Source organism: Drosophila eugracilis, unplaced genomic scaffold (assembly GCF_018153835.1).
Source record: "Drosophila eugracilis isolate 14026-0451.02 unplaced genomic scaffold, ASM1815383v1 contig_1104, whole genome shotgun sequence".
Taxonomy (NCBI): Eukaryota; Metazoa; Arthropoda; class Insecta; order Diptera; family Drosophilidae; genus Drosophila; species Drosophila eugracilis.
Window position 1 is genome coordinate 267,079 of NW_024571881.1, and position 26,983 is coordinate 294,061.

Genomic DNA, 26,983 nt, shown 5'->3' on the forward strand with positions numbered 1-26,983 from the left:
CCGCCAATGATCTGCTTCTTCATCTTCCTCCACCCGCCGCCTTCGCACAGTGGTTCGTTTTTGAAAAGAAGGGTATACCGCATTTTCCAAAAATCAGGATTTATGGCTTTACGTTACCCGAAGAACAGCTTAAATGCTTCAAAAATGGTTAAAAATTCTGCAGTTAGCAGCACTGTGGTTTGGATTTTACAAATATAATTTGTTCTAAACTAGATAATTTAAAGATTTAAAAGTATAAGTTCTATATAGATAGAACAAATACTTTAAATTAAATCTCGAAAAAAAATAATTTTGAATAATTTATTATGAGAAAAACTTAAAAAAATAGCGTTAGAAATATCCTAGTTTTGTTAATCAGGACACTGTGCGCTGTGAGAGTGGGAAATGTGTGTGTGTGTGTGCTTTGGGAGATTGTGTGTGTGTGACCCTTATTCGCAACAGTTGCTGAGGCGTAAAATTTATGGCTTTAAAGTCTACAAGTCTATAAACACAGCTTCCAGGCTGCACTTTCTACTGCAACTGCAACTGCCAATGCCACTGCCACTGCCGCAACCACTGAAACTGAATCGTGGATCGTGAATATTGTATATTGGACGTGGGATATTGGAGATATTGGAGGGGCACGGCTGGAGATGGATCTGATCGGATCGGATCGTGTGTGTGCGTTATAATTTCAAATGCGGTTCGCCTTTTTGGTTGCATTTTGCTGCCACTTTTGGCAAATTAAATTTGTACGCAAAACCGATTAGGCCAGCAGACATGACCAAGTTGTTATTTTAAATACCGACAACTCCATTTAATCAATATGCCCATGCAGCCATCTATGCACTTGAAAAATGTTTGGGCTTTGGAAAAGTCGAGAAAAACGTAAAAAGAGTTCAGCTTTTACTAAACAATAAAGTTAATATCAAGGACTAATATTAAAATAAGGCTAGAAATAAATTGGATTTGTACTTTTCTTCCTATAAATTTAAATTTACATTTATTATATAAATGTAAAAATTTCTAGCCTTTGTTTAGGGGAAAATTTTATAGTGTGAAGATTGAACCAAATTTCTATTAACTATCCGAAAAAATTAAAATCATCTAGAATAAGGAATTTGTACAGCTTTTTAAAACTCCTTTTTTATATACTTATTGAATGATATAATTCTTATATAGAAGGAATTATTTCCCTGAGTTTGTATATTAACAGCTTATGTACATATATGTTCTTCTTTGGATTATATTTAAAAGTTTAGTAAAGAAGAAACCTCAAAATTACTTTAAGTGTAGCGGCAACAACAACATCATGTGAGCGCGCTGGATGCTCTGCTCTGTCAGCGTCGACTGCGCTGCCTTTCACCCATATAAATTTCTTTTCATTGCAAATTTTTTGCCATTCGTCGGCGCATTGTCAAACCTTTCAGTCGCATTTGGAGCTTAAGCTTTCCGAGATTTCTGAGCGACTCAACCATCTGCAAACGACAAAGGTCTAAAAAGCGAGGGGAAAATAAGAAAATAAAAAATAAAACTACAATACAAATCGGATGCGAGCGCGAGTGTGTTAGTGTCCATTCATTCATTCAGCAACAATAAAAAATAAATGAAATACAAAATGCAATCGTCGCAGTTGCAGTCAGCGTCGCAGTAGACGTCTGCAGAGGCAGTGGCAGAGGCAGCGACGGAGGCTGAAAAACAGTAGCATCACATCAAAATCCAAAAGAGAGATCATTTTTCATATGCGAATCGAAACTCGAAGAGCGCGCATCAAAGTTAAATTCAAACGGCGAAAGAGTAACGGACAAAAGGCGAATTGTTTTGTGTGCATCATACGAAGAATACAAAAAAAATGAAATGATATAAAATTAAAGCCTAAGCAGAACGTAATTGAAATCAAATTAAAGACCGGCCGTGCAAAAATATACACAATAAAAAACCGAAAGAAATAAAGCCAAGGCTATAAAAAAGAAATTATGCTCCATTGTGCGATTGTGTGAGAGGTCAAGTGCCCGGCAGGCAAAAGAAGGAAAGAGCGAGATACAATATAGACACAAACTTAATGTTAATAGGCAAACGAATGAACTCATAAAAGGGCAAAAGAGAGGCCAACACTTGGGTAAGAAGTAGCAGTAGCAGCAGCAGCAGCAGCACTAGCAGCAGAAGAAGAAGAGCAGGCCAAGCCCAAATGACCGCAAGAATACCGTTAATTCGAACAGCTTCAGCGGTATTACGAGCATTTATATAGTCTATATAGTCAGTCAGATTTTGACAGACAGAGTAAGAGACACAGAGACAGAGAGAAAAACTACTTTCTTCATCGCATAACTAAAGTGAACTTCAGCCGCATAAAAGTTTGCTACTATTTCAATTTCAATTGTTAACGAGCGAAAGCGCCGCCCGTCTCGTCACGCACACACACAAACAAACAAACAAACAACAAAAAAACAAATAAAAAACAATAAATAGCAGGAAAAGTGCAGCAGACAGCAGCGAAAATGTACCAACGACAGCATCTCCCCTCCGCTTTAAAAGCCACCCAAACAGAGACCCACAGATTTAGCCAGACTCTAAGCCAGATCAAGAAATGCAGCTATAACCACAGCTTCAAACTGAGTCGCAGTCTCAGCATTAGCCGCCCGAAGAGCCAGCGACAGCTGTTTGGCGCACTGCTGGCCGTGTTCATGTTGGCGGCATTAGCGTCAACCACCAATGGTAAGTCACACATGCAGTACACCAAGAGAAATTAGAAAGAATTGCAGTAAATATTGTAAGTTGTAATTTGTTAGATAGATATATAGGATTAGATTTAAGTGGTTCTTAGCGGTTACAATTTTTTATTTCTGGGTTAAATCGACTTTCCCATTATCAAGGTTCCTTAGGTTCTAGGCATTACTACCATAAACCGAATTCTAGGAACTCTCATGTTCTCAATTGAAAAAGCCAACTGATCTGAAGTTAAAGGAAAGTTGCAGACAGACTGCGAGTGCTGTCTCAATTACCGCCTAATTTCTCTGGGTGTTGAAACGGAGAAGGTGACTCCGGGGTCCGGATCTAAGACCTACAGCTGTGCGGTGGTAGAAAGGCCGTCGTAGCAGCTATTAATTTCTAAGGTACTACTACTCCGCACAAAGTGAATGTAAACTGGCACACATGAAACGGAGGAGAGCTCCGAGACCCCTAGACCCCAAACTCTACAGTTTTTTTTCAGACCCTAGCTCCTCGACGCACAACATGCTCGTAAATATTTTCGTGCACAATTTGTCCAACATTCAAATAAATTCATTAAAAGCACGAAGGGGAGATACAGAAGCCAGGGGCACTGAAAGGGGGAATAGTTCATGGGGAAATCAAGAGCTGACCGACCGCACAGTGGAAACGAGCTTAAAATCGTGATAAACGGCCCGGGGGGTTAAATAAGGGGGTATAAATCGTTTTAAGTTGACCCGGAGAGAAATGATTTGTTTTACTTGTAAGCGCGATCATTTGCTTAATTGATAACAGCACTTCATTGGAGATTGATGGGTGAAAGATCAATTAGTTTTGGATGCTGTGATCTCACATACATATATTTAATGGCCTCAATCAGAGACGCCATGATTCATCACTGGGCTTGGTCTTGCTCTGCTTTCCACTGTGCCACACCATAACAAGAGCAATCCGAGCACACATATTGCATTATATACTATGTGTGGTACATATATCATGCAAAAGTCCCTGCCCAGCAATGTAGTGCGTTGGTTGCTGGATTTTTCCACTTTTGAAAATTATACGGTGGCTGCTTTTATTATTTCTCTCGCCTTTTTTTGCAATTGATGGCATCCGATAGGCAGGAGCCTGGCAGCCACTCGCTGGAGGCCAGGAAAATGCGCCTGCACTTGGAAAAATATGTGTATATTTTATTTATGAAACTTTCGAAGTTCAGTGGTTGATGTTTAGAAGTTGAAACTGCGAAGCTCATGTCTGTAAGGTTCTTTTCCTTTTATAAAAATAATATTTCCTTTTGGGATGTTTCACTGAAGTTTAATCAATATAATTTTTTTCATTTCTGATAGAAGAAGTCATATAGTTTTAGACTGATGTTTATAATAGGCTGATGTTTATAATGACTTCAATGTTATTCGCTTAATAAAACCGATGATCGAATCCCATGAGTTTACGTGTTGTCCAAATTTTTCTTCGAGTGCAGAAATGGTGAGAGTGGGTGGAGCGGTTGAGGTCGCATAGTTGCAATACTGAATGAGATAGGCTGCGGTCTCGGCTTTTGCCTCTGACCATTCCAGCGGATCGTTTACATGTGCATTAATTCCTAACGCCGCTTAATTTTCTCTGAGCTTAATGGCTCCGCTTGATGTTGATGCCGATGCCTCTGCATCTGCCTCCAATTCAGATTCAGATTCGGATTTGTATCCAGTCAGAGTCTGAGTCCATTAAGCTGAGAATGCGTCTGGCTGGCTGGCTGACTAGCTGACAGACTGGCTGGATGTTGAAATTTCCATCTTTATGGCCGGCAGCAACAAATTGGAATAATGAACGTGGGTTCAATTATCGCAGCCAAACAATCGTGGCAGCCTCAAAGAGCGCTAATAGATTTTCTACAGCTAGTGGGTATATGAATGTATATGTATATCTCTAACTGAGTTGAGTGCTTCCTCCGGAGGCGGCTCTCACAGCTTTCTTTGCAAACAAATCCAAACAAAGCAAAAGCAATGCTGGGCAAACCAAGCCAAACCAAAACTTAACTGAATCAGCGCGGTGCCACATCCGACTAAAGACAACAGAAATGTTCGGTGCCGGAGGCAATTAGTGTGGAAATTTCACTTGCAGTTTTTAGCACAGATTAAGCTTACGATTTCTGGAGGGGATTAGCATGAACAATTATAGATGGAGGTCGTTGATAGTATGAATGTGTACGAATGTATGTATAATAATACTTGTGCTCAAATCCCAGCCATAAATGCCATTGTGTTGTCGTTTTACTTGGAATCGAGATTTGAAGACGGGTAACATTTGCCATTAACCGTTAGTAAAGGGAACTCCCCCCACTCCCGCTTCTATTGCCTACCGAATTATTCAACTTAATGGCTGGTTACTTGAGTCGGTCATGCGATCACTGCAGAACTTGGACGATGCTCGAGGGTGGCGGCATCGGAGTGCGAGGAGAAGGAGGGTTTGGAGGTGGGCCAAACAGTGGGTCACAACTGCGCAAAATGCCCTATGATCGTGCGGCTAATCTGACATTTGTATGCCCAGAGCCGACTCTTCCGCATGCCGTCAACGAGCTAAGGAAAATACAAAGGGAAAGTTGAATTTTTAGCGGGTTCGAAACTGAGTTACCCTGGGAAAATTCCGGAAAAAGTGCGATGTTATTTAGTTAATCAGAATATAATTCGTTTGATTGGAAATCAAAAATGGAAATTAGTTTCCTGTTAAGTTAAAGCTGTAATAGTTTAGAGATTTGAAAATCTGACTTCAGTTATAAAAGATTAGATCCAATCTCATCAACTTCCTTAATACTTTTCTATAAAATGGAAAACTTGGGTGGGATAATTTCGCCTTCAATTTAAATTTCTAAAAAAATGCAGAAGCGATGTTAATTATCTAAGGCTATTATCCTCATTTTCACAGGCGCTGTAACAGACTCACCCATCAAGATCATTCGGCTGCCGGCGCAGGCGCCAGTAATTCGCTATCGCAGTGCTGATGCGGCGCCGGACTCGTTGCTGATTAACTATCGCCAGGATGCTCAGCCGGAGTTGTCGTCCACATTGATGCAGGCCCCTGGCGCAGCAGCAGCTGCATTGGAATCCCTCCTTCGTGATGAGACGGAGCAGCAGCAGCTGGCGCAAATGGGCAGGCGAAACAGGGCGAGTGCAACTACTACTGGAAATTGTCCGAGATCTTGCCCACCGAGCATAACTGTGGGAGCTGAGCCCGTGTGCGGAAGTGATGGTCTGATCTACGCCAATCTCTGCGAGCTGCGCAAGAAGACTTGTTCCCGTAGCGGTGTTTCTTTAATAAAGGATGTGCGAGATGGCTGCGAACGGTCAAAGGGTTCGGACTGCAAGCATCGCTGCAGCACGGAAAAGGATCCGGTTTGTGGAACGGACGGAAGGACCTATTTGAATCGCTGCATGTTGAGGGTACAATCCTGTCGTGTCGGTTTGGCAGCCGTAAAGCTATCGCATGTTGGTCCTTGCAGCAATACCAGTGCTGTACGTGAGTCCTGTCCTGTGGATTGTAATAGTGCTCCAAAGGATGGACCAGTGTGTTCATCCGATGGCAATGTTTACAATTCCACCTGCGAGATGAAACTTCATACGTGTGGACAGGGTGTGGTGAAGACCAGTAGAAAGCACTGTCAGTCCACCAGGATGTGCAGGGAGTCTTGCTGGAGGGTAGCGAGACCCACTTGTGGCTCCGATGGGCGATTATATGCGAGTCCCTGCAAGATGCGCTCCTCCAATTGCGGTAAACATGTCTTCGAGGTTCCTTTGTCCTTCTGCATGCCTCAGGAAAGGCATGGCAGTGCATCCGATGCCTGTCCAACCGAGTGTCCCAAGTCAGAGGCAGATTCCTCGTCGCAGTATGTGTGTGGAAGCGATGGTAACATCTACTCTTCGCTCTGTGAACTGAAGATGCTCAACTGCGGGTGAGTTTGACTCTCGGTTAATAAAAGGAAAACCATTCTTATTTTTGACTTCTAGTCCCCAGCGTAAGTCCATCCAAAAAGTGAGCATGGACAAGTGTAAGAATCGACTGACTCGCTGCAAACAACTGCCACCTTGCAAGGATTTCAACAGCCTATTTGGTTCCATATTCAGCTCAAAGCGAAATGACAAGCTCTGCGGAACGGATGCAAAGACATACAACAATGAATGTGAACTAGCCCATGCCACCTGTCTGTAAGTACTGAATAAGTATCTCCTTTTAGTAGCTTTTACCAATTCTTTACTTTTCTTTCAGACGCGGCGTTAATCTGGCCCACATTGGACCCTGCACTGATCTCAATTCGCCCACCAAGGATTGCGGGGATGCCTGCACCCGGGCGGATTTGGAGCAGCAGCCGGTGTGTGGATCGGATGGCAATACCTTTGCTTCCATGTGCGAATTCAAGCGGCGCACTTGCAATCTACGTGTGGTGCCTGTTTCGCTGAAGAACTGCGCTTTGACAGTCGACTGTGAATCGGATTGTGATGCCCAGCCGCCGAACTTCGTCTGTGGTTCGGATAACAATTTGTACAAGTCCGAGTGTCACATGCGTAAGGAGAACTGCGGCAAGCACGTGTTCGTGGTACCTCTCAAACGGTGCCTGGCCGCCTTCCAACTCAAAGGATGTGCTCGCATCTGTCCGAGGGAATTTGAGCCTGTTTGCGGCAGTGACAATAAAACCTATCTGAACGACTGTTTCCTGGAGATCGAGAACTGCAGGGCGAACCAGACGGTCAACGTCAACTACTACGGCGCCTGTGGCCGCCCCGAAGCACCATCCACGAACTTCCTTTACTAGGTTTTTTGTGTGGCGCCTTCACTTTCACTTGGCATTTAATATTTTTAGGCTATAGTCTTGTATTGTAATTTTTTAAAGCGATATTTATTGAGTTTATATTAAAGCCCCCAACGAACTTACAAGGAATGCACTTGAACCCAGGCCTGGGACTTAGTTCTAAGCTGAATCATCGAAGAGCTTGCTCAGCATAGCGTTGATTTCGTGCTGTCTGTACTTGACGTATTTGTCAGGATTCTTGCTAAAGTGCACCCCAGAGTAACTAAAAAGCATAAAAGTTCATTAGATAAGGATAGAAAAACTGAACATAAACTTACATTTCGTAGAATCGATTGTATTTTGGTAATATGTGTTCCACGTTATCACGTTTGATGCCTTCTCGCAGGATGACATCGGGTATCGAGATACCCCGCTGAATTTTACAAGCTTCTTCGAAGTCCTTGTTGAAGTTCTGCAAGTGAAAAAAATTAATTTTATTTTAGATTCAATTATATTTTTAATAGTTAGTTTAATTTTGTATAGAACTTACAGAAAATCTCTCCTTTAGCACACTGCGATCCTTGTCCTTGACCTTGCCGGCCACTGGCTTGGGCAGTTCATCCAATGAATAGATGCCCACCAGCATTTTGGACCAGGTCTTCTGATAGCTAGCCTTCAGTTCGCGGATCATCTCCATGTAGCTATGTTCGCACTCCGGTTCTGCCAGGGTAACCAAATCAATGAGATTGGAGCGCTGCAGTGACTTGAGGATGTAGTGGATGTTGTTCAAACGGAAAAGATGCTTGGTAGCCTGGTCATTATACTGCTCACATTTGTTCATTATGGAAAGATTCAGTTCCGCTAAAGCTTTCTCTATCGAAAAGAATGAAGTGTTTAGATTTAGAAAGCTTAATAGGAAGTTATCTCACTTATGTAAATGGCTAATAGAGCCTTATTGCGTTCATCACCACTCAAAGCTTTTTTCATAAGAATAGTATCCAATTGTGTGGAGTATAGAACATCCTGTGCCAAAATGGAACCAATTACATCAAAGTGTTCGTATAAGTGCTCAATAAACCAGATCGTATTGGACGTTAGCTCGTGGACGGTGGCATCTTTTGGAACATTGCTCTGGCCAACAATGTTAGTGCTTGATTCACCTTTAACTACGTCCAGGAAGTGCTCCAAAGCCTTGGCTCCAGTATGCTGTAACTTGTTTAAAACCTTCATTAGCTGTTCTCTTTGCGCAGGATCATAGGTGCGTTCAATGTCCGGTTGTAGAAGGATCACACGCTTTAGGGCGGAGAATATTCCCAGCGCCGAGGTCCACTCTTTACGGGAAATACAACGCAGGATCCGTTGAGTAATGGACTCCGCGTCCTTGACCACCAGATCGATGGCATTATAGGCCAAACGGGCAAATACTTCGTTGTGTTTCGACTGGGGTATAATATCGTGCATGATAGCTCGCTCCCAGTTTAGCAATCTTTGGAGTCCCAGCAGCATGACCAAGTACTTGTCAAGCTCCTGATCCCCATCCAACAGATCCTCGGATGTCAAATGATCGCTGTGCGAGGATGCCTTTTTAATAGAGAAGCCGGTGGACTGTTCAATGGTCTGAGTAGCCCTTAGATATAACTTATTGGCCTTCTTTTCAAATCTGAGGATTAACAGACTCATGGTTATTTGGGTTATAGAATTACGGAAGTAAGACTCTTACATTTGCTGCAATCGGGCAGACGTATTCTTTTTGGGTTCCGTTTGTCGTCCACTGTGACGCGGTCTCTACAATAAGTAAAAACAATTTTGAGTTTTAAGATACGTGGAAGTGCTTGAGGGATACACTCACCAGTGCCTCGTGACCCCAGCTGTTACTCTTCTGGTGATCCTTAAGCAGCTGCAGCGATCGGAGTACAACATCACCTCGTTCCGTGGCGTAAATGTGGATGTATTGTCTTAAATTTTGCTCTAGCCAGTGGGAAATAGTGTACAGCTCCTCGCGAGTCGTTTGCGACAACTGCCGGAATGAGGTATATTCATCGCTTGAGTCATCCTCTATGTAGATCAGATCCAACAGCTCCACGGGCTTCAGCGGAGCACTGTGCTTTTTAAGCAGCATGCTGTAATGCTGATTCAGACCCTCACATCCAGTATTGAACAAGCTGGTGACATTTTCCAGTTCTACACTCTGAATATTGTTGTGTCGAAAATAATCAGAGGCATCTCGGAGTTTGGCTAGTGCATCCAAAAAGGCGGAAATATTTCCCTCTATGGGACCCTGGTGAATCAACTGACATACTTCCTGGGAGACATCGTAGTGAGATAAGACAATTTCCAGGCAACTGAGAGTGGCTTCAAGATCTTAAAAGAGGCGGTGACCAATTTGTTTTCGAACAATCTCAACTTTTGTTAACTTACTTTTCTGCCTATTCTGGAGCTGCTCCGTTTCCTGGTACACGGGTAATATAGTCTGTTCTAGGTTTCCCAATCGCTTTTCGAATATTGTAAGGATGTTGGACATTTGAGTGGACAGATCGTGATATTTATCCACTCGGTCTTTCAACAGAGCCAAATTGGTTGCTTCCTATGGAGATAAAGTGATTATGTGGAATTCTAGGATAACAACCTTATTTACCTTCTCTAACTTATTATGTGCTTGCAATGAACTGTCAAGATTGTTCATTTTCAAGCCTTAATATGCTATAAATCCTTTTAAAATAATAAGTTTTTGTTTAAAAGTGAAAAGTTATTGTTTCTTATTTTGGTTGGGCGAATTTGGACATTTTTACGCATGACCCTTCGGTCACACTATTTACTATTGCTTTGCCAACTTCTTTGTACTAAATTAAATTTAGATCTCCACATGGTTTTAAAATTTGAAAAACTATCCAAAGTGCCATTACTATCCAAATTCACAAACTTTTCGAGATTATATTAAAATATTTAATTTGAGTTTAACAAGACAAATTTTAAGACACCAGGTCCTTTACAAAAAGTTTACAATACATACTTAAGTTCAAATTTTCCGCTTATAGTAACAAAACAAAATTTTTTTGCAAATAACATATTCAAATATAATGGTGTGATGCCAGCAATCTGTTTATAGAGTTTGAAGGGCATCCATTATTCGGTTACAGTCTTCTTCAGCTTTAAGGCCGATTTTCATGAGATCCGCACGCTCCATGGAAGCCAGTTCCACCAAATCGATATGGGCCTCTTCAAAATTGGTCACATAGTTCTCCAGGCCCATGTGCATAAGTACCTGTTCCACATTGGCAGCATGGTTTACTACATAAGAATGGTTGGAGGCTTTTATAGAACGGCGACGCGTCTCCAATGTGAGCGAGGTCTCCATATTTGAGTCATCCGAACAGGTGTCCGGACTGCTGCAACTTTTGAATTCCCGCTCCGGCTCAATAACCTCCTCCTGTGGTTTGGGCAAGTTAAAAACCGGAGGTTTTAGCTGTGTACGGTGAATATGTTGATGATGTTGACGTTGATGACGATGATGATGGACCTTCATCGGCGGCTTCATTAATGTTTCAAACCGCATGGGCGATACCGGACTCTTCTTCATGCACATGCTCTCGATGGGCGAGAGATTAGGTGAACGAAAATTCCCAAAAATTGGAGTTGAGCATCGTACATTGGAGGTGTTAACCTTGAGGGTGTTCCACTTACGCTCCTTTAACGTTGGAGTGCGGTTAAAGGCGATTTTCGTTTCGTTTATGGGTGTACGGTAATTCTCCATTTTGAATGCGCTTTTGTTTAATTATTATGACACAAAAAAGATGCGTTGCTTGCGAGTTCAAGCTGGCAAATGGCGAACATTGGTGTTGACCAGAAATGGAGCTACACAGAGAGCTTTTTCGAATTAAATCCGTTACTCCAAGCAACCAGAGATGGGAAAAACACAACTTTTACATGTACAAGTATATTCACTTTTGAGATTTACACTTTAACTAATGTAAAATCATTGTCATCTCCTAGTTTGGCTGGTGCATCGAGTAAGGCGGGAAGAGAACCTGGAGGATCACCTGGCACCTGTCATTGCTAATGCGTTGCCAACTATGCACTAAATGCAATTTTTAGATCTCAGAAAACGTTTTACGAATTAGAAAAACTACCCAAAGTGCCATCACTAGCAGAGACGCCAGCTTTTGTTGTGGATCTGGTTGCCATGGAATCTGCGTGTAAACAACGCACCTGCATTTAGGAATTTTTAACAACTATGCAGGATTAACCAATTCGGCTTGTGCAATAATGAGGGGTGTTCTTAAATGGCTAGAACGCATCGAGTTTCCTAACAGCAAAGAAAACGAGATCAGGTAAAGATTTCATACATCTGAATTACCACAACCTGTTGCTACATAACGGTTATCGTAAAACATCTTTTTCCAGTGTCCACAATGTTTGCTACGCCCCCGATGGTAGTCAATTGGTGGTGGCTGCGGGGGATCGGTTGCTCATCTACGATCCCAACGATGGGTCCTTGCTTAACACCTTGAAAGCCCATAAGGACACTGTCAATTGTGTGGCCTACTCAAAAGATGGCAAGAGATTTGCCAGCGGAGCCTCCGATAAAATGGTCATCGTGTGGTCTCCACAGCTTGAGGGACTGCTGAAGTATTCGTGAGTACACCAAAAAAAAACTACTCAGACCAAATTTTCCTTTTTCGATTAAGTATTATGTCGAATATTGTATGTCCAAATAAGTTTAAGTTTTTTAGTTATCAGTAGGTGTTAAACTTTTCCACAGGCATGGCGACTCCATTCAATGCATGAGCTTCAATCCGGTTTCACACCACCTGGCTTCATGTTCCCTATCGGACTTCGCATTCTGGTCGGCGGATCAAAAGGCGGTGCAGAAATACAAAATATCCGCCCGAGTTAATGGGTGCTCCTGGACAAACGACGGTCAGTATCTTATACTGGGCCTGGCCAATGGCACCATATCCATTAGGAACAAGTTGGGCGAAGAAAAGGGACGCATCGATCGACCCGGTGGCCCCAACAGCAACGTCTTTAGTGTACAGTGCTGTCCGGCTAGTGGTCCGGGCAGTGTGGACACCATTGGCGTGGTGGATTGGGGTCAGACGTTGTCCTTTCATACCTTAAGTGGTCAGATGATTGGCAAGGAGCGAACTCTGGGCTTCGATCCTTTGTGTCTCCAGTACTTCCCCAATGGTGAGTTTTGTTTGGTGGGTGGCTGCACTGGGGGACTCCATTTCTTTACTAGGGAGGGAATTCGGTTGGGCACGTTGGGCGACAGTTTCGACACCTGGATCTGGACAGTAGCCCTACATCCGAACGGTCAGTCCTATACTATTGGTTGCCAGGACGGAACCCTTGCCTGCTTTAATATTGCTTCGAGTACCGTGCACGCCCTATACCGAGAGCGGTATGCCTTCCGGGAAAACATGTGTGACGTGATCATCCAGCACCTGATCTCTGGCCAAAAGGTACGGATCAAGTGTCGGGATTTGGTACAGAAGATAGCCATCTATCGGAATCGATTGGCGGTTCAGCTGCCGGAGCGTGTTGTTCTCTATGAACTGAGCTCCGGCGAGGACCAGCCCATGCATTATAAAGTGCGCGAGAAGATCCAGCAAAAGTTTGACTGCAGCTTGCTGGTGGTCTGTGGCCGTCATATAGTCCTATGTCAAGAGAAGCGACTGCAATGCTTGGACTTTATGGGTGTCTTGCAGCGAGAGTGGATAATGGACTCGTTTATCCGATATATTAAAGTCACTGGAGGTCCGGTTGGCCGGGAAGGACTCATGGTGGGCTTAAAGAACGGCCAAGTGTTCCGTATCTTTCTGAACAACTCGCTGCCTCTACTTATAACAACTGCTGTATCTGCTGTTCGGTGCCTGGATATAAATTCAAAGCGTAGCAAAATCGCTGTTGTGGACGACGTGGGACGTCTTGTAGTGCGCGACATTATCAATGATACGATTTTGTACCAAGATACGGGTGTGAACAGCGTTACCTGGAACACACATCTGGACTCAATGCTCTGCTATACCCATTCCACGGGCGGATTAAGTGTTAGAGTGGGAAATCTGCCACCAAGGGCTCCACAAAATATGCATGGCGTAGTGGTCGGACTTTGTGGAGCGACAGCCTTCTGCCTGCGCGGAAATATCATGCATAATACGCCATTGGCTCTTGGTTCCACAATGTGGCAGTTTATCGAAGCTGGATTGTTTGAGTAAGTAAAATTGTCTTTTATTTAAGCATCCCTTACTAAATGATTTTGCTTTTACTCCAGGGAAGCTTACCAAGTAGCTTGTCTGGGTGTGACCACTAGTGACTGGGAGGGTTTAGCTCAATCTGCTTTGGAGGCACTACACATTAATATTGCACGCGATGCCTACGTTAAAGTGAGAAACCTTCCCTGGCTCAAGCTGATCGGTGAACTTCGAGATCAGCAACAGCGATCGGTTGTCCCCAAGGAGGTTCTACTGGCGGAAAACTGTGCCTTTGCCGGAAAGTTTAAGGAGGCAGCTCGCCTATTTCTTAAATGCGGCCAGTCATCAAGATCACTTGAAATGTATACAGACCTACGGATGTTCGACCTGGCTCAGGAATATATAAAGGACGGCACTGCACAGGAAAAGAAAGAACTAGTGCGCAAGAGAGCGGAATGGGCATATTCGGTTAAGGAGCCACGAGCTGCTGCTGAACTTTTGCTCTCGGCTGGAGAAAACCAGAAGGCTATTGACATTGTTGCAGAGCAGGGATGGGCCGATGTGTAAGTTAATCCTAGATACCAAATAAGACATTGAGCTGAGAATTTAGAGTTGCGTTAATTTCAGTTTATTTGACATCGGACGTCGACTGAGTCTTTCAGAACGCGATGCCTTAGAGTCAGTGGCTCAAAATCTAAAGACCCTTAAAGCTCTACCCCTAGCTGCAGAGATATTCAAGAAGCTCGGGGACGAAGCCCAAGTAGTGCAGTTGCATATCGAGGTACGGGATTGGCCCGAGGCTTTTCGCCTGGCGGAATCCTTGCCAGAACTGTTACCAACAGTGCACTACCAGCATGGCCAATGGCTGGCCGAAACGGATCAGTTTATAGAGGCACATCAGGGTAAGAGTTCAAGAGTTTATTGTTGTTAAAATTATATAAATTTTATTCGTTTTTATTATTATTATTCGTTTTAGCTTATTTAAAAGCAGGACGCACCAAGGAAGCCAATCGTTTACTAAAGCAACTGAGCAATACTGCCATCTTGGAGGAACGGTATTTGGATGCCAGCTACTTCTATTGGCTGCTGGCAAAGCAATATTTAGATGTTTATCATGCCAAGGAGTAAGTTACATACTATTTTAAGTTCTAACCTTTTAAATAATTTGCATGTGTTCCAGAGAACAAAATCCCATTGATCACCACCTGACAGAGTACAAAAATCATTTACGTATTGCAAAGGTCTATTATGCCTACAGCGTAATATATTATTATATGAAAGAACCTTTTACCACCCATTCTCCAGTGAGTCTTTTTAACGTGAGCCGCTTTATACTAAACGAAGTTGAGCAAAAGGGTGTCCCCAAAGGTGTAAGCATGTTGTAAGTTAAGATTGAACAAAAAAACATATTTTTGATTGATATATAAAGTATTCTTTCTATTAGTTCGGTTCTTTTTACCCTGGCCAAGCAAGCAAAGTTTTTGCAGGCCAATAAGTTGTGCCTTCTTATTAACAAGAGATTGCAGTCTTTAAAGCCACCAGCTGGAGTCCAAGAGCAGATTGATGTAAGTAGCTCAAAATATTTTTTAGCTTCAAATAAACTTTTAAGAACCCCTTTTGCAGCTCAATTTTCTAAATAGCAAAGCGTGCAAGAGTGGCTTCAACGATCCCGAGGAGCTTTTGCCACTTTGCTACAAGTGTTCCAATTATAGTCAACATTTGAATAACAATTGTTGTCCCACCTGCCGGCAGGATTACATTTTCTCATTCGTTTCCTTTGGTAAGAAACTGAATCCTGTATTTAAAACTATTTTGATTAAATTTCTCTTTTAGAAATTTTACCCTTAGTACAATTTTATCCCGAAGTGGATATATCAGATGCCGAAGCAGAGCGTTTGTTGTTGGCTCCTGCAAAACATGCAGAGGACACTGATCCATTTAATGAGGAGGTAGCTAGTGCCTTGCCATTGAGCTTGGATCGAAATGGCCTGCGTGCCATAGATCCAAATCATGTTCTGATACTAAAAAGAAGGGGAAAAAATGTCCGGAATGTCTACTATCGCAATATATTGCCCGATCTACAGGTTACCTATTGCCCGCAATGTCTGCTGGTGAGTTTAAACAGAATCCAATATTTGAATTTTAATTTACATGTAATCTTTATCAGCTATTCTACGCCGAAGACTTTGAGCTGCAGGTTCTACAGAAAGGTTACTGTCCTTTTTGTCACACATCCTCGGAGAAGTTGTTGGAAGACTTTTGAAATAGCCCTATATAGTGTGTAATACAATATAATTTCCGTCCAAAACTGTACAAATAGGAACTATACAAAAATAAGAAAGGTTTTATGCCCAGGTTTCCTCCTGATATCGTCGTTGTTTGATCATCATATCCACATATTCAGCATCACCATCAAGGATTTCGATAAAGGCTTCTCTAACAGACTTTGGCATATTGTTTGAGTTTCCAGCCACGTAGATAAATGCATTTTGGTCTCTTATGAGCTTTGCCAGATGACCGCCATTCTTGGTGATTAAATGCTGGACGTATACCTTGTTCTCTTGATCCCTGGAGAAGGCTAAGTGTGCTTCCACCTGCTTGTTATCGGTCCACATGGAAAAGTCTTTTTCAAAATGGAAATCAGCAGTCTTATTTCGGCAACCAAAGAAAACAACTAGGGGGCCAATAGTGGAACCTTTAGATTGAGCATGCAATCGATTTTGGATAATGCTACGGAAAGGTGCAATGCCAGTGCCAGGTCCAATCATAATAAGTGGTATACTCAAATCGTTTGGCCAGACCATGGTTCCTTTTTTTACCACACCGCGTAGCTCTGTTCCTAATTTACGATTTTTCAACCAATTGGAGCATAATCCTAGCCGCGGTGTATGCATAATGGTTTTGTACTCGACTACAGCCACTAGTAAATCCAAACATAAGGAGGATACATCAGAGGCAATAGAAAAACTACGGGGTTGGATCAGCGGCATCATCTCAAAGAGCTGTTGCAGAGTTAAACTGGAGGTGGCATGCCGAAAGTCCTCCAGAACTTCTAGTAGATTTCGTCGTGGTCTGTTTACGTAGGCCACTAGGTCATCGATACCCTCAGCGGAACAGAACTCCAAAAGTTTATCTTTTTCCATTTCATCTATGCAATTCTGTCCTAGCACCTCGAGAAATCGTTGACGCGGTTTCGCACTCAAATCCCAGACGTATTTAGCAGCCTGCTGGAGGCTTAAAGGAATGGAGTAGGCTTTTGGGAGGGGCATGTCCAAATGGGCACTAGCTACGTCAACTACAGTGCTCTCGTCGAAGTTCAGCTTGTGTTCACGGATTAGATCGAAAAATATTTTAATAGCTTCATCACTGTTTTGTGGCTGAACATCAAGCACATCGCCAGGTTCCCAATTGAGATTTTCAGTTTGGCATTGCAATTGTAAGAATCGCACATCCTGAAAGTGGTCCACCGCTGTGGTCCTAATGTTATCCTGGATTTTGAAAGTGTGAGCAGTTTGCTTTTGGCTCCAAATTAGGGTTTCCGATACTTTAATAGCGGAATCCTTTGGTAGTTCCTTTACTAGCCATTTTCTTATAATTTGATTACTGTTTTTAAGTTTACTTTCATCCAATCCAGAGGTGGCCTTTAATGTAGTCCATAGATCCTTTGTCCAGCCGAGAGAAACACCCAAATGCCCATAATCATGTTGATCATCACACAGACCTACTGGACACACTGATGTTGCACCCAGATTCTGGAGCCGCTTGCTCAGTTTCTTAGCGGCATAGTTAAACTTTGGGTAGCTGGAGTCCCCAAGTCCAAGGCATGCGAACTGCATTTCTTGCAAGGATTGCGCGGGTAAGCTCCGCTTCAGTAGAAATCGCCAGGCTTGCTTCATGTTGTCCGGCTCCACTCCATCGCCGGTGGTAGCCACCACAAAGACCACGAGGCGCTCTTCGATAAGCTTGGTCATTTCATACTCCTCGAAGGGCAGTACGGGGCCTTGGAAGCCGAGTTGTTGTGACTCCCGCCAGATTTGCTCAGCCACATCCTGGGCAGTGCCGGTTTGACTGCCATAAAGCACAAGTAACCGCATATTCTAGAAATTTTGAATACAAATTTGAATTACTGATGAATCTGTTGAATAAATATGACCGCATTTGCAGTGACGCAATAAGCCTTTTAAACAAGAAGAAGACAGTCATTAACATCTAAATATAATTTAAAATATTAACAATAAAATATTTTACATATGTTTACACATAGAAAGGATTTGAAGTATATGGTTAAAATAAAATCTTTTCATTACACAAAAAGAGAATTCTAGGAAAAGTTAAAAACCTTTAGTTCTGCATCTTAGTGGAAAAGCGTTCTTTTACATGAGGTCAAAAAATTATTTAGAATTCGGTCACACTAGATATACAACTAAATTGTTTTGCAAAACACTATTGAAAGTAAATAAAAGTAAGTTTGATTTTACAAGTAATGCCCCCTAAACAAAACATTGATGTGCAGCTGAGTAAGAAGCTGTCTTGGTTGCTGCGGCATGGTGCAAAATCTGAGGGGATTCCGATCCAGTCAGATGGTTTCGTTAGTGTTTCTGACCTGCAGGAACACCCGCGATACACATCCTTCACTCTGGAAAAACTGAAGCAGATTGCATCTGCAGATACTAAGCAAAGATATTCTCTTCGATGGAATCCAGAACGCGGTATCTACGAAATTCGCGCCAATCAAGGACATTCGTTGCCCGTCGTAGAGAGTGAAGCTAGCGGCCTAGAGAAGATTACCCATATGGCAGAGGTGCCCATGGCTGTACATGGAACCTACTACAGGCATTGGGAAGCGATAAGGATTACAGGACTGAGTAGGATGACGCGCAATCATGTGCACTTTGCCACCAGCGATAAAACCAACTGCATCTTGAGTGGATTTCGAAGCGATTGTCAGATATTGATATATCTAAATGTAGAAAAGGTGCTGGCTGATGGAATACCCATCTACCGCTCTAACAATAATGTACTGCTTTGCCCAGGAATCAATGGTCTTATACCTAAAACCTATTTCCTGAGGGTGGTAGATAGGAAAACCGAGCAGCCCTTAACTCACTGATCGTTGTTACTAAATAAACTTGATCGACAAGCAATAATTTAAACGTGTTCTTGCAGAAATGCCTACCCCTGCCTCGGAATTAACCCCTCCGCCTGGGGATGGTGCCGATAACTTGGTGTTGTGCATGGTCTGCGCCGCCCCCTTCAAAAGTATGCAGGATTGCCTTGCCCACGAGCTGCTGAAGCATTCCAGCAAGCCTCAGAAGCAACTGCGACAGCGACTGAACGCCATCACCAAGCTTTTCACTAGCGCACAAACTCAGTCCGAGCGCAACGAGCTGCGGGAGGCTCTCGAAAAGTCGGAGCCCGGTGGCCACTTGCGCACGGTATTGAATTTCTTTGCTAGCGATCTTCGAAAGATGGAGACGTGCTTCGGACATGTCCGTAGCTGCATTGAAAGGGAGATGCGGGGAAGGGTTCGTGTGTTTCCCTTCGGCTCACTGGTCACTGGCTTGGCATTGAAAGGTAAGTAGATATCAATAAGTAAATGGCACCTAACCCCATCCTTTACCTTTAGAGAGCGACATAGATTTGTATCTACAGCCCTGCGGTGAGCAACCACCTATGTTTCACAAGCAACTGTACAATAAGGTGTCAAACTTTTTACGGCGCTCCAAATGCTTCGAGGATATTTTCACCATTCGACATGCACGTGTGCCCATCATACGTTGTAAACATCAGCTTACCGGACTAAACATAGATATCAACATGTCCAATCCAAACAGCACATATAACTCCCGTTTTGTTGGTGAACTAATGTTTCGCGATGAGCGAATTCGAGAGCTCAGTCTTTTCTTGAAGGTCTGGGCGAAGAAGCTAAAATTGATTGGCCATGGCTGCATGACAAGCTATTGTCTTATCACCATGATCATTGTTAATTTACAAGTTAATAGACTGATCCCTTCTGTGAAGCAGCTTCAGTCGCATTGTCCACCTGTTAATATGTCGGGCGTTAACTATGCATACAGTTTGGACCTGACCCCACCGATTCCAGCACGGATCACTACGTTGGAGCTAATTAAAAACTTCTTCATATATTACAGTACAGTCAACTTTGAGAAAAGTGTGTTAAGTCCGTTTTTGGGCTGCTGTCTAGATAAGGAAACAACTCTTGGCTCGCCGGGTGGATTTCCTGAGTACGAAGAGCAGATGCAGCTCGTAAACGATGAAGTAGGCGATACAACAGAAGCTTTTCAGCTGGAACGGCCAATGTGCGTACAAGATCCCTTCGAGTTACAGCACAATGTGGCCAAGTCAATGTCTCCATCGAATCTATGTTATCTCAGACAATGTCTTATTCTGGCAGCTCAAGCTTGTACCGATCAGGAACAAACGTCGCAACCAGATAAACTATACGACTACTTACTATTTGGCTTGGCGGATAGGTTAGTAGCTGACCGATTGGTTGCAGATAAAAAAGCAGATAAAGCAACTCCGTGTAAGCAGAAAAAAATGGAAACAGTCCAGGCTCAACAGGTAGTCGGTGAGACAAAAGAAACAAAAATCGAATTAGTCGGGGTTTATAATGCCCCTCCCATCGTGAGGTCACACGTGATCACTCCAACAACAAACGATCTCAAATGGTTGCGCTCCAGTGTGCTAAGCCGAAATAAAACAGAGGAGAACCGCCCAATATACTACTACTGGCTCTCCTGTTATGTAGACACAATCAAGGATGTGCTTACGCAGCTCTACTCATTGAATATTGAACTTAAAGAATCTGAGGAACCGGGATACTACAAGTGGCTCATCAGCACTACTTACGACACTTGGACAGGACGCTCTTTCCAGCGGGGAGCGGGACAATCATTCTTTGCCCACCAGTTGCAGCAGACAATAGAGTTCGCGAAGACCAGAGTGGGAAATGCACAATATGCGGTAAATTTGCGCGGTTATTTCTCGTTGCTGGCCAGTGAGGATCACAAAGAGCTACGTCTGGATGTGCAGCCATTACCTGGAGATCTTCTCGGACTGCAGCGCAATAGTCCGCTAACAAAACTTTTTAAGGCGTTTAAGAATCTTCTGGGCAACTACAGTTTCAAGGAGAAGGCCAGTACCTGGGAGTTTTGCGCCAAATCTGAAGAAAACTGACAACTTACTATGTGTAATTCTTTTCTTGTAAATACTTTTAGATTTCAATGCCAAATTGAATAGACGGTTAATTTTCTGGACATTTTGTTTAACATAATTGTAATTTCAGTTTACAATATCACTATAAGTTGAACAAATATATTAAATTATATGTGTAACAATTAGCTGTAGTATATATAAAGAGATGTCTAAACTAATTCTTGGCAAAAGTCTCTTGGAGCAGGGAGAGAAAATTATTTACAAGGCTAAAACTAAGCTTATGATAGCAATATACAAGGGTGTATCTAAAACTTTTGATTTAAAAATAGAATATAATAGAAATACCCAAAACATTAGAAAATATATTTTGAATATACTTCCTGGTTGGATATTAAATAATTTGGTTAACATCTAAAAAGAATTTTCGTTTTAGATGATATCAAATTAATATTTTTAAACCTCTAGAAATTTTAGGTGGACACCACATACTTTTAGGCAAAGAGAAGAAGAGATTCCTAATATATAATATTAATTTAATTGTACTTTCAGATTCTAATCTGAGTAACGGCACTTGGGCAATGGCGTTAGGTCTAATCCTACTACTTCTATCCTTTCTTTTTACGACAATAACAATACTTTTTGGCTGCGAAATCACTCATACAATCTGCTTCTCCGCTATAGACGTTCAGTCGGCTTACCGATCCCGTCACCTTTACCGAGTCATCCGTGTGGTTGTGCCGCACGGTGGCCTCGTATTGTCCCTTATTAGGCGACGTGACGAATATCAGTCGATAGGTGTGCACCTCCTCCGGATCTAAAGCATTTTGATGCGCTCGAAACGCGGACTTGATGCTGTGTAGAGAGAGGGGAGCACAAAGTTTGGCAAAGGTTCCGTTCCGAAACTCAGCCACATAGTTGTTAAGGTAGCCCACCACACGCTTACCGAGCATTCGAGATTCCTTAGAATTGCTCGCGATGGTGTCGTATTCCCAGCAAGTACACCAGTGGTCCGCAATGCCCACATCAGAGCAACTTCGTTGCGGAGAAACGGGACGCAGCAAGCTCTGGCACTGTGGGCAATCAGGTGCCGGACCCAAGGACTCCATATCGGCACGGCCGGTCGTGGCGAGTATATGCTTCATAGTTAGATGTAGATCGTAGGGCGTAGTCAATCGATTCTTATTCAATTTAAGACTACGCACAAACTCTGGATGCTTGCGACGTAGGTGATGAGGTAACCAGATGAAGATGGCCGGCAGGCGTTCTTCCAAGTGACCAGACCACGTGGCCCTTGTAGGTCCAAACCGCATGCCATGATCACTGAAGAACACCACTACAGTGTTTTCCATAGTGCCCTGTCGCACCAATTTCCGCAGATAATCCGCAATGTAGTCATCCATACTACTCGTCTGGGAAATATCACTATGGCTGTGCGTGTTTGTCCAAAAGAAACCAAAGTAGGTATCGTTAAGGAATCTTCTTGTGAACTCCAATCCATAGTCGTATACGTGCTCTGCTGCCGTTTCGTAGCCAAGGCAGTGCACCAAACCATTTACCGTTGTGTGATCCAGTTGCGATTCGGCGGCGGATAGATATGGCCTCAAGTAGTAATCCGCCGGCGGATCCTTGAAACCCTTCTTCAGGTAGTTAAATGTGTTGATCTTCACAGCATCCTCGGCGTAGGCGGTCACATAGCCCCTCTGTTGGTAAAGCTTCCAGATGTAGTTGCACTTATCCAGGCCGCCAACAACGAAGGGAGAGCAGGCATGCATGGCATTTGGCAGATTGTAGCCGGTGGCCACTGCCATGATGTTTGGGAATGTGTTGTCGTCCACCTGAGGATAAGATAGAAAAATTTAGGATGTGTAACAGTCAGTGGCTTATCTCACCTTATTGTATCCCGCCAGCTCGAACCATTCATTGTCATAGAGATACTGCGCCGTTTTGGGCATGGCCCTGATGAGATTCACACGAGAGATGCTATCAATGCCAAGCATCAAGACGCTTGGGGGTCTTTGATTGCCCATATCGATTACATTTTCCTTTCTATCGCCCGCAGTTGCCTGCTGAAGTCTCTGCTGCACTTCCTCCTTGACGGGTATTGTGGCATGGCCATTGATATAAAATTGCCGACCATTGGAATCGCACTTGACGATAATGCCTTCAGCGGAATTGGGCAGTTCGGTGCTTCCCTTGAAGGTTTGACACTTGGTATACTTGACCTTCATCTCGTCGACGCGCTGAACCTCCATGTAGCAACAATGCAGATGATTGCTCACCGGGTATCGACTGAAAGCAGCACCATCGATGCTGAGAATGTACTTTTGGGACTTCTCCTGGAACTTGACACGTGTCAAGGGCGGCAGCTTCTGGCAGGCCTTGTATTTTACGCGCTTAAAATGACGCATCACTTCGTTCTTGTAGGGATCAACCTCCATGATCCGGCAGGAGTTACTATACACAAGGAAACCTTTCGGCACAATTTGAATAGTCTCATTAAGTGTGTCAGGATCGACTGTGCAAACACAAACATATAAGGTGGGAAAACACAGAAGGGAAAGAAAATCATATTGGCGGGCATGCAAAACAAGCTAAATACACATTAGGGATCTATCTCTAGATAGACTTACCATCCATCACCGTGGAGTGATGTTGAACCGTCACGTAGTTATCCGAATGAAGGACATCCAAGTCTAGAACATTGGCCCATTCAGGCCTTCCGATCAGGAAATAGCAAAACACAAAGGACACCAGCAGTCCCAGCACCGACTTCCGGCTAACCAGAAAAGAACGGTGCTGGATGACATGCAGTACTCCTACCCTGCGGGTCATATGTATTTCCAGCTTCTCCGGCTCTGAGGTCTCGGATCTCTCCAGCAACAGGCGTTTTTCTGCCATGTCATTTAAGCTCTCGGCTATGCATGTTCGTAGATTAAATGTATTCTTAGTTAATTTAAGCCAATCCAATTAACTTTAAAAGGCAACTGAAAATTTATTTTAAAAAAATGAAAATGAACATAACTTTTAAAAGGTCATAAAACTATTTTAAATAATAGTATACAACTGTTGCTTTTAAAACGTAAGTAAAAAGTTAAGAAACTGAAGGGACTTAAAATTAAATTTTCTAGTATAATTTTAGCCACATATGTAAATAGTTAAACTAATTGCTAATGCAGCTGAACGAATTGTAATTAAAGTAAAACGTATAATAATTATAAGTCTTAAAAGCTCTCATTACATAGAAAAAACTAAACGATTTGCATAGTTTCCAGTAATTAAAATTATCTTTCGTCTTGCTTTGACGGAGGTAGACGACTTACCTTTGGAATGCTTATTGCAGTGTTTTTATTTTGTTTTTTGATGTATTTTAGCTGGTTCCGCAACTGAAATTGAAGGCGTACCGTTGATAAGCAAAAACATAAAACGTGTTTTTTTACTTGAAAACTAATTTTTTGTTTATTACAAAGGTCAGTTGTCAGTGCCGATTTTTTCTTGGTACACAATGAATAAATTATGTATTTTGCTTGCAAAGCTTGCGAAACCGAATCTGATAAGCCTTATGAGATTATAATTGCCAATGTGCGCACCATCAAATTTCAGATTAAATTCATTATTTGTATATTATGTCCCAGGGGTTTTGCAGAGATTGTTGTGCTTTCCATAGCTTTTGGATAATACTTTAAAATCGTTTAGGTTCATTAAAAATTTAGTTTATTTTTAGATTTCTAGAATGTGTACTGAAGGTTTTAAAGCTTTACATAACAAATTTGGTTTTCACTGAATTGCTCTTGGTTTTTTTTTTTTTTGGAAATTTTATGCAGGTCTTGCTTTCGGTTTGTTTTTGTTTTGTGAACGATTTTTGCATTTTTGCTTTATGTTTTACACGTGGTTTACCGGGTAAACACAATCGTTTGTTTATTGCAACAGCAAAAGTTTTCGTATCGAAAACTATTTCTTTATTGGCCCTATTTTTGTCTCACTGCCAATAGTGTTCTTTTGGGAATATAAATAAAATTTTGTTGGCTAACCTTGGCTGTGTCTAATGAAGGGGTCGGCAAGGGGCGTTCTGCGAATTTAATTAATGGAAATGCAACGTCTGCTGAAACACATCGTTCTGCTAAGCTTTTTTTCAGCGGTCCGAACACTATGACGGCAGAATCGCGAATGAGACGGAACCCAAGCACCGAATTACTAATGGCAAAAGGGTTAGGGGGAGGTCTGGCGGGGTTTGCTCTGTGAATCTGAATGGGGAAACTGAGCTGCTGATGCTGATGCCTTATGATGGGCCGGAGCTTCGCCGGCAATATTTCATCGATCACGACTCTATTCGTCAGCCATTAGTTTTCACTTTTTGCAGTTTCGTGTAACAAACATTGATTATATTTTTTTGTGTTGTGTTAATCCATGACACGTTTTTATAGATGTCTAAATATAATTGTATGATTTTCACACCCAGTACGGAGAGAGCAAAGGTAGATAAATATAAATATTTTACTATCGAAAGGTTAAATCTTTCAAGAAATAATTATGTATTTCTATTCTCTTTATATATTAAAGTGACTATATTCGTAGTTGACTTTTCAGAAAGCACAAATGATTAACTAATTTAAAATACAATTTAATATTATTAAACAAGAAAACTAAAAATGTTAAATGCTTGTAGTGTGACTTCTAAGATTTGCGGAATGGGATAAAGACCAGCCTTGCCCCAACTTCAAGTCGAGATTATAGCAAAGTCTGATTATTTTATAAATAAACAGGAAGCGTGATAAAGAAGTTGATATGGTGAATAGCTTTAATACAAATATTTAAGCATCAGAAAGGTTCATCAGTATTTCCGAAATGTGTAGGCAAGATATCAAATTTCTTTTATGATCCCATTTACAACATCCATGTCAGAGGCGTCGTTGTGTTTAACAGTCTTTATCTAATTGAATTTGCCGTTCAGCTTGAATGGTTTAACTATCTTCGGATTAATCAGCGAGGGAACGACAGAAAGTGACAACGCTTTGGCGTGGAGGTTTCATGGATACTCGTAGTCATGCATCTAGATAATGCATTGAATTTTAATGACACATGTACTTGGAGGAGCCATTTGAAAATGCAATTCTTACTATATAAAAGATATTATAATGGAAAAATATAGTTGGGTGATGGGGTGACGCACGTCTAGGGGTCCCGTTGCAGGAGCTTATGTGAATGTATGAATGCGTCGAGGACACTTTGTGGGGGCAAAAATAACATATACTATATTCCCAAGGGGTTGGGTGGTGCACTATGTCAAGTTCCATTGAAGCGAACTGCATCGTCAGCGTAAAAAATGCAATCGTTTTATTTGAGCACATACACTGCCTAACTGATACAGATACAAAACCGAGATACACAGATACAAAAACGGACGAACACGGATACACACACACTTGCGCTTGAAAATTGCCAACTTTTCCGAATAGCCTGGAAATTTGTCAACACCCTGCGTATGAGCCAGGATTCATCCAGTATATTTGGGCCACTCTCATATTCCCACACTCACTTGGTCTCATCGCCATATGTATATATTGCCTATTGATTGCAGCAAATATACAAATATTGGTAGTGTGATTTGCAACGATTTCCTTTTGGAAAAAAGTACGATGCGCGACTATGACCCAAGTCCTTGCTGGCGGAACGTACAGTGCGAGACGACTGAGCGGATGTTCGACTGCCAGCGAGCGGAGACCACCGACGAATGACGACGAGCCGCTGCCGATGTGAGATTTTTTACACCCTCGCTGGGGGGCAACAACAAGCGGCGGCCATTACCAACAACAACGCGCAACATCAGCAAAAAAAAGCTAAAACACTGTGAAAAAGTACTATACTTTAAAGATCATAATTAATATAATAAATAATAGTAATAGGAAAGAAACTTTGAGTATTATTCAAAAAAAACATATATAAGCATATATATAAATCTTCTACATTTATGGCAATTCAGAAAGCAATCCATTTTTAAACTATGTACAAGTTTATTAGGATGAACTATGCCTTTATTTGTTGTCTAATTAAATATATGTTAAAGCTACCATATATTTATCTATGCTGGATTCCGCGAAAGACAAGTGGTTTTTGCTTGATTGGAAAGGGTACCCCCCATTAACTTCAG

General features: G+C 42.3%; 8 protein-coding genes across 13 annotated transcripts; 4 read left to right on the top strand and 4 right to left on the bottom strand.

The window, feature by feature from the left end:
* The first annotated feature begins 794 nt into the window (after window positions 1-794).
* On the top strand, window positions 795-7,608 carry LOC108109827 (agrin). The gene is made up of 4 exons (XM_017218563.2): window positions 795-2,694; window positions 5,608-6,631; window positions 6,687-6,884; window positions 6,946-7,608. Exons 1-4 carry the CDS (start codon window positions 2,478-2,480, stop codon window positions 7,487-7,489), a joined length of 1,983 nt encoding a protein of 660 aa, XP_017074052.1. The 5' UTR covers window positions 795-2,477; the 3' UTR covers window positions 7,490-7,608.
* Window positions 7,555-10,263, bottom strand: LOC108109826 (exocyst complex component 7). Its single transcript, XM_017218562.1, has 8 exons — window positions 10,101-10,263; window positions 9,884-10,049; window positions 9,315-9,826; window positions 9,186-9,250; window positions 8,395-9,125; window positions 8,016-8,338; window positions 7,804-7,937; window positions 7,555-7,748 (listed from the first exon to the last, which is right to left on the bottom strand). Exons 1-8 carry the CDS (start codon window positions 10,146-10,148, stop codon window positions 7,646-7,648), a joined length of 2,082 nt encoding a protein of 693 aa, XP_017074051.1. The 5' UTR covers window positions 10,149-10,263; the 3' UTR covers window positions 7,555-7,645.
* A 122-nt stretch (window positions 10,264-10,385) lies between these two features.
* On the bottom strand, window positions 10,386-11,297 carry LOC108109829 (protein matrimony). Its single transcript, XM_017218565.2, has one exon. The coding sequence runs from the start codon at window positions 11,214-11,216 to the stop codon at window positions 10,566-10,568; it is 651 nt and encodes a 216-aa protein (XP_017074054.1). The 5' UTR covers window positions 11,217-11,297; the 3' UTR covers window positions 10,386-10,565.
* Window positions 11,298-11,348: 51 nt separating this feature from the next.
* Window positions 11,349-16,026, top strand: LOC108109823 (intraflagellar transport protein 122 homolog). 2 transcript variants are annotated; one of them, XM_017218560.2, is made up of 11 exons: window positions 11,349-11,793; window positions 11,867-12,097; window positions 12,225-13,679; window positions 13,740-14,222; window positions 14,287-14,561; window positions 14,636-14,783; window positions 14,840-15,040; window positions 15,104-15,224; window positions 15,283-15,439; window positions 15,493-15,770; window positions 15,827-16,026. In XM_017218560.2, exons 1-11 carry the CDS (start codon window positions 11,729-11,731, stop codon window positions 15,920-15,922), a joined length of 3,510 nt encoding a protein of 1,169 aa, XP_017074049.1. In that variant the 5' UTR covers window positions 11,349-11,728; the 3' UTR covers window positions 15,923-16,026. The 2 variants fall into 2 exon arrangements, with proteins under 2 accessions (XP_017074049.1, XP_017074048.1); XM_017218559.2 differs by having other exon boundaries at window positions 15,493-16,026.
* Window positions 15,935-17,814, bottom strand: LOC108109828 (NADPH-dependent diflavin oxidoreductase 1). The gene has a single exon (XM_017218564.1). The coding sequence runs from the start codon at window positions 17,751-17,753 to the stop codon at window positions 16,005-16,007; it is 1,749 nt and encodes a 582-aa protein (XP_017074053.1). The 5' UTR covers window positions 17,754-17,814; the 3' UTR covers window positions 15,935-16,004.
* A 256-nt stretch (window positions 17,815-18,070) lies between these two features.
* On the top strand, window positions 18,071-20,945 carry LOC108109881. Its single transcript, XM_017218681.1, has 3 exons — window positions 18,071-18,121; window positions 18,826-19,233; window positions 19,286-20,945. The coding sequence occupies exons 2-3, from the start codon at window positions 18,828-18,830 to the stop codon at window positions 20,857-20,859; spliced, it is 1,980 nt and encodes a 659-aa protein (XP_017074170.1). The 5' UTR covers window positions 18,071-18,121; window positions 18,826-18,827; the 3' UTR covers window positions 20,860-20,945.
* On the top strand, window positions 18,078-18,815 carry LOC108109882 (tRNA 2'-phosphotransferase 1). The gene has a single exon (XM_017218683.1). It carries the CDS (start codon window positions 18,143-18,145, stop codon window positions 18,767-18,769), a length of 627 nt encoding a protein of 208 aa, XP_017074172.1. The 5' UTR covers window positions 18,078-18,142; the 3' UTR covers window positions 18,770-18,815.
* Window positions 20,946-20,981: 36 nt separating the features above from the next.
* LOC108109879 lies at window positions 20,982-26,549 on the bottom strand. Of its 5 annotated transcripts, none has more exons than XM_017218679.2 (5): window positions 26,372-26,549; window positions 24,159-24,221; window positions 23,469-23,753; window positions 22,728-23,353; window positions 20,982-22,673 (listed from the first exon to the last, which is right to left on the bottom strand). In XM_017218679.2, the coding sequence occupies exons 3-5, from the start codon at window positions 23,734-23,736 to the stop codon at window positions 21,444-21,446; spliced, it is 2,124 nt and encodes a 707-aa protein (XP_017074168.1). In that variant the 5' UTR covers window positions 23,737-23,753; window positions 24,159-24,221; window positions 26,372-26,549; the 3' UTR covers window positions 20,982-21,443. The 5 variants fall into 5 exon arrangements, with proteins under 5 accessions (XP_017074168.1, XP_017074165.1, XP_017074169.1 ...); XM_017218676.2 differs by having other exon boundaries at window positions 23,469-23,822; XM_017218680.2 differs by lacking the exon at window positions 26,372-26,549 and adding an exon at window positions 24,867-26,349 and having other exon boundaries at window positions 22,728-23,308; window positions 23,469-23,822.
* Window positions 26,550-26,983: the final 434 nt, after the last annotated feature.

Bases quoted from the DNA above. Each gene is read 5' to 3' on its own strand.
- LOC108109827 (XM_017218563.2), top strand. From the start codon at position 2,478: ATGTACCAACGACAGCATCTCCCCTCCGCTTTAAAAGCCACCCAAACA. The intron at 6,632-6,686 runs GTGAGTTTGACT...TTTGACTTCTAG, and splicing joins CTGAAGATGCTCAACTGCGG to TCCCCAGCGTAAGTCCATCC. The intron at 6,885-6,945 runs GTAAGTACTGAA...CTTTTCTTTCAG, and splicing joins CTAGCCCATGCCACCTGTCT to ACGCGGCGTTAATCTGGCCC.
- LOC108109826 (XM_017218562.1), bottom strand. From the start codon at position 10,148: ATGAACAATCTTGACAGTTCATTGCAAGCACATAATAAGTTAGAGAAG. The intron at 9,251-9,314 runs GTGAGTGTATCC...TACTTATTGTAG, and splicing joins GCTGGGGTCACGAGGCACTG to AGACCGCGTCACAGTGGACG. The intron at 9,126-9,185 runs GTAAGAGTCTTA...GTTAATCCTCAG, and splicing joins TCTGCCCGATTGCAGCAAAT to ATTTGAAAAGAAGGCCAATA.
- LOC108109829 (XM_017218565.2), bottom strand. From the start codon at position 11,216: ATGGAGAATTACCGTACACCCATAAACGAAACGAAAATCGCCTTTAAC.
- LOC108109823 (XM_017218559.2), top strand. From the start codon at position 11,729: ATGAGGGGTGTTCTTAAATGGCTAGAACGCATCGAGTTTCCTAACAGC. The intron at 14,562-14,635 runs GTAAGAGTTCAA...TATTCGTTTTAG, and splicing joins GTTTATAGAGGCACATCAGG to CTTATTTAAAAGCAGGACGC. The intron at 15,225-15,282 runs GTAAGTAGCTCA...CCCCTTTTGCAG, and splicing joins GAGTCCAAGAGCAGATTGAT to CTCAATTTTCTAAATAGCAA.
- LOC108109828 (XM_017218564.1), bottom strand. From the start codon at position 17,753: ATGCGGTTACTTGTGCTTTATGGCAGTCAAACCGGCACTGCCCAGGAT.
- LOC108109882 (XM_017218683.1), top strand. From the start codon at position 18,143: ATGCCCCCTAAACAAAACATTGATGTGCAGCTGAGTAAGAAGCTGTCT.
- LOC108109881 (XM_017218681.1), top strand. From the start codon at position 18,828: ATGCCTACCCCTGCCTCGGAATTAACCCCTCCGCCTGGGGATGGTGCC. The intron at 19,234-19,285 runs GTAAGTAGATAT...CTTTACCTTTAG, and splicing joins CACTGGCTTGGCATTGAAAG to AGAGCGACATAGATTTGTAT.
- LOC108109879 (XM_017218679.2), bottom strand. From the start codon at position 23,736: ATGGCAGAAAAACGCCTGTTGCTGGAGAGATCCGAGACCTCAGAGCCG. The intron at 23,354-23,468 runs GTAAGTCTATCT...GTGTTTGCACAG, and splicing joins TCACTCCACGGTGATGGATG to TCGATCCTGACACACTTAAT. The intron at 22,674-22,727 runs GTGAGATAAGCC...TCTTATCCTCAG, and splicing joins AGCTGGCGGGATACAATAAG to GTGGACGACAACACATTCCC.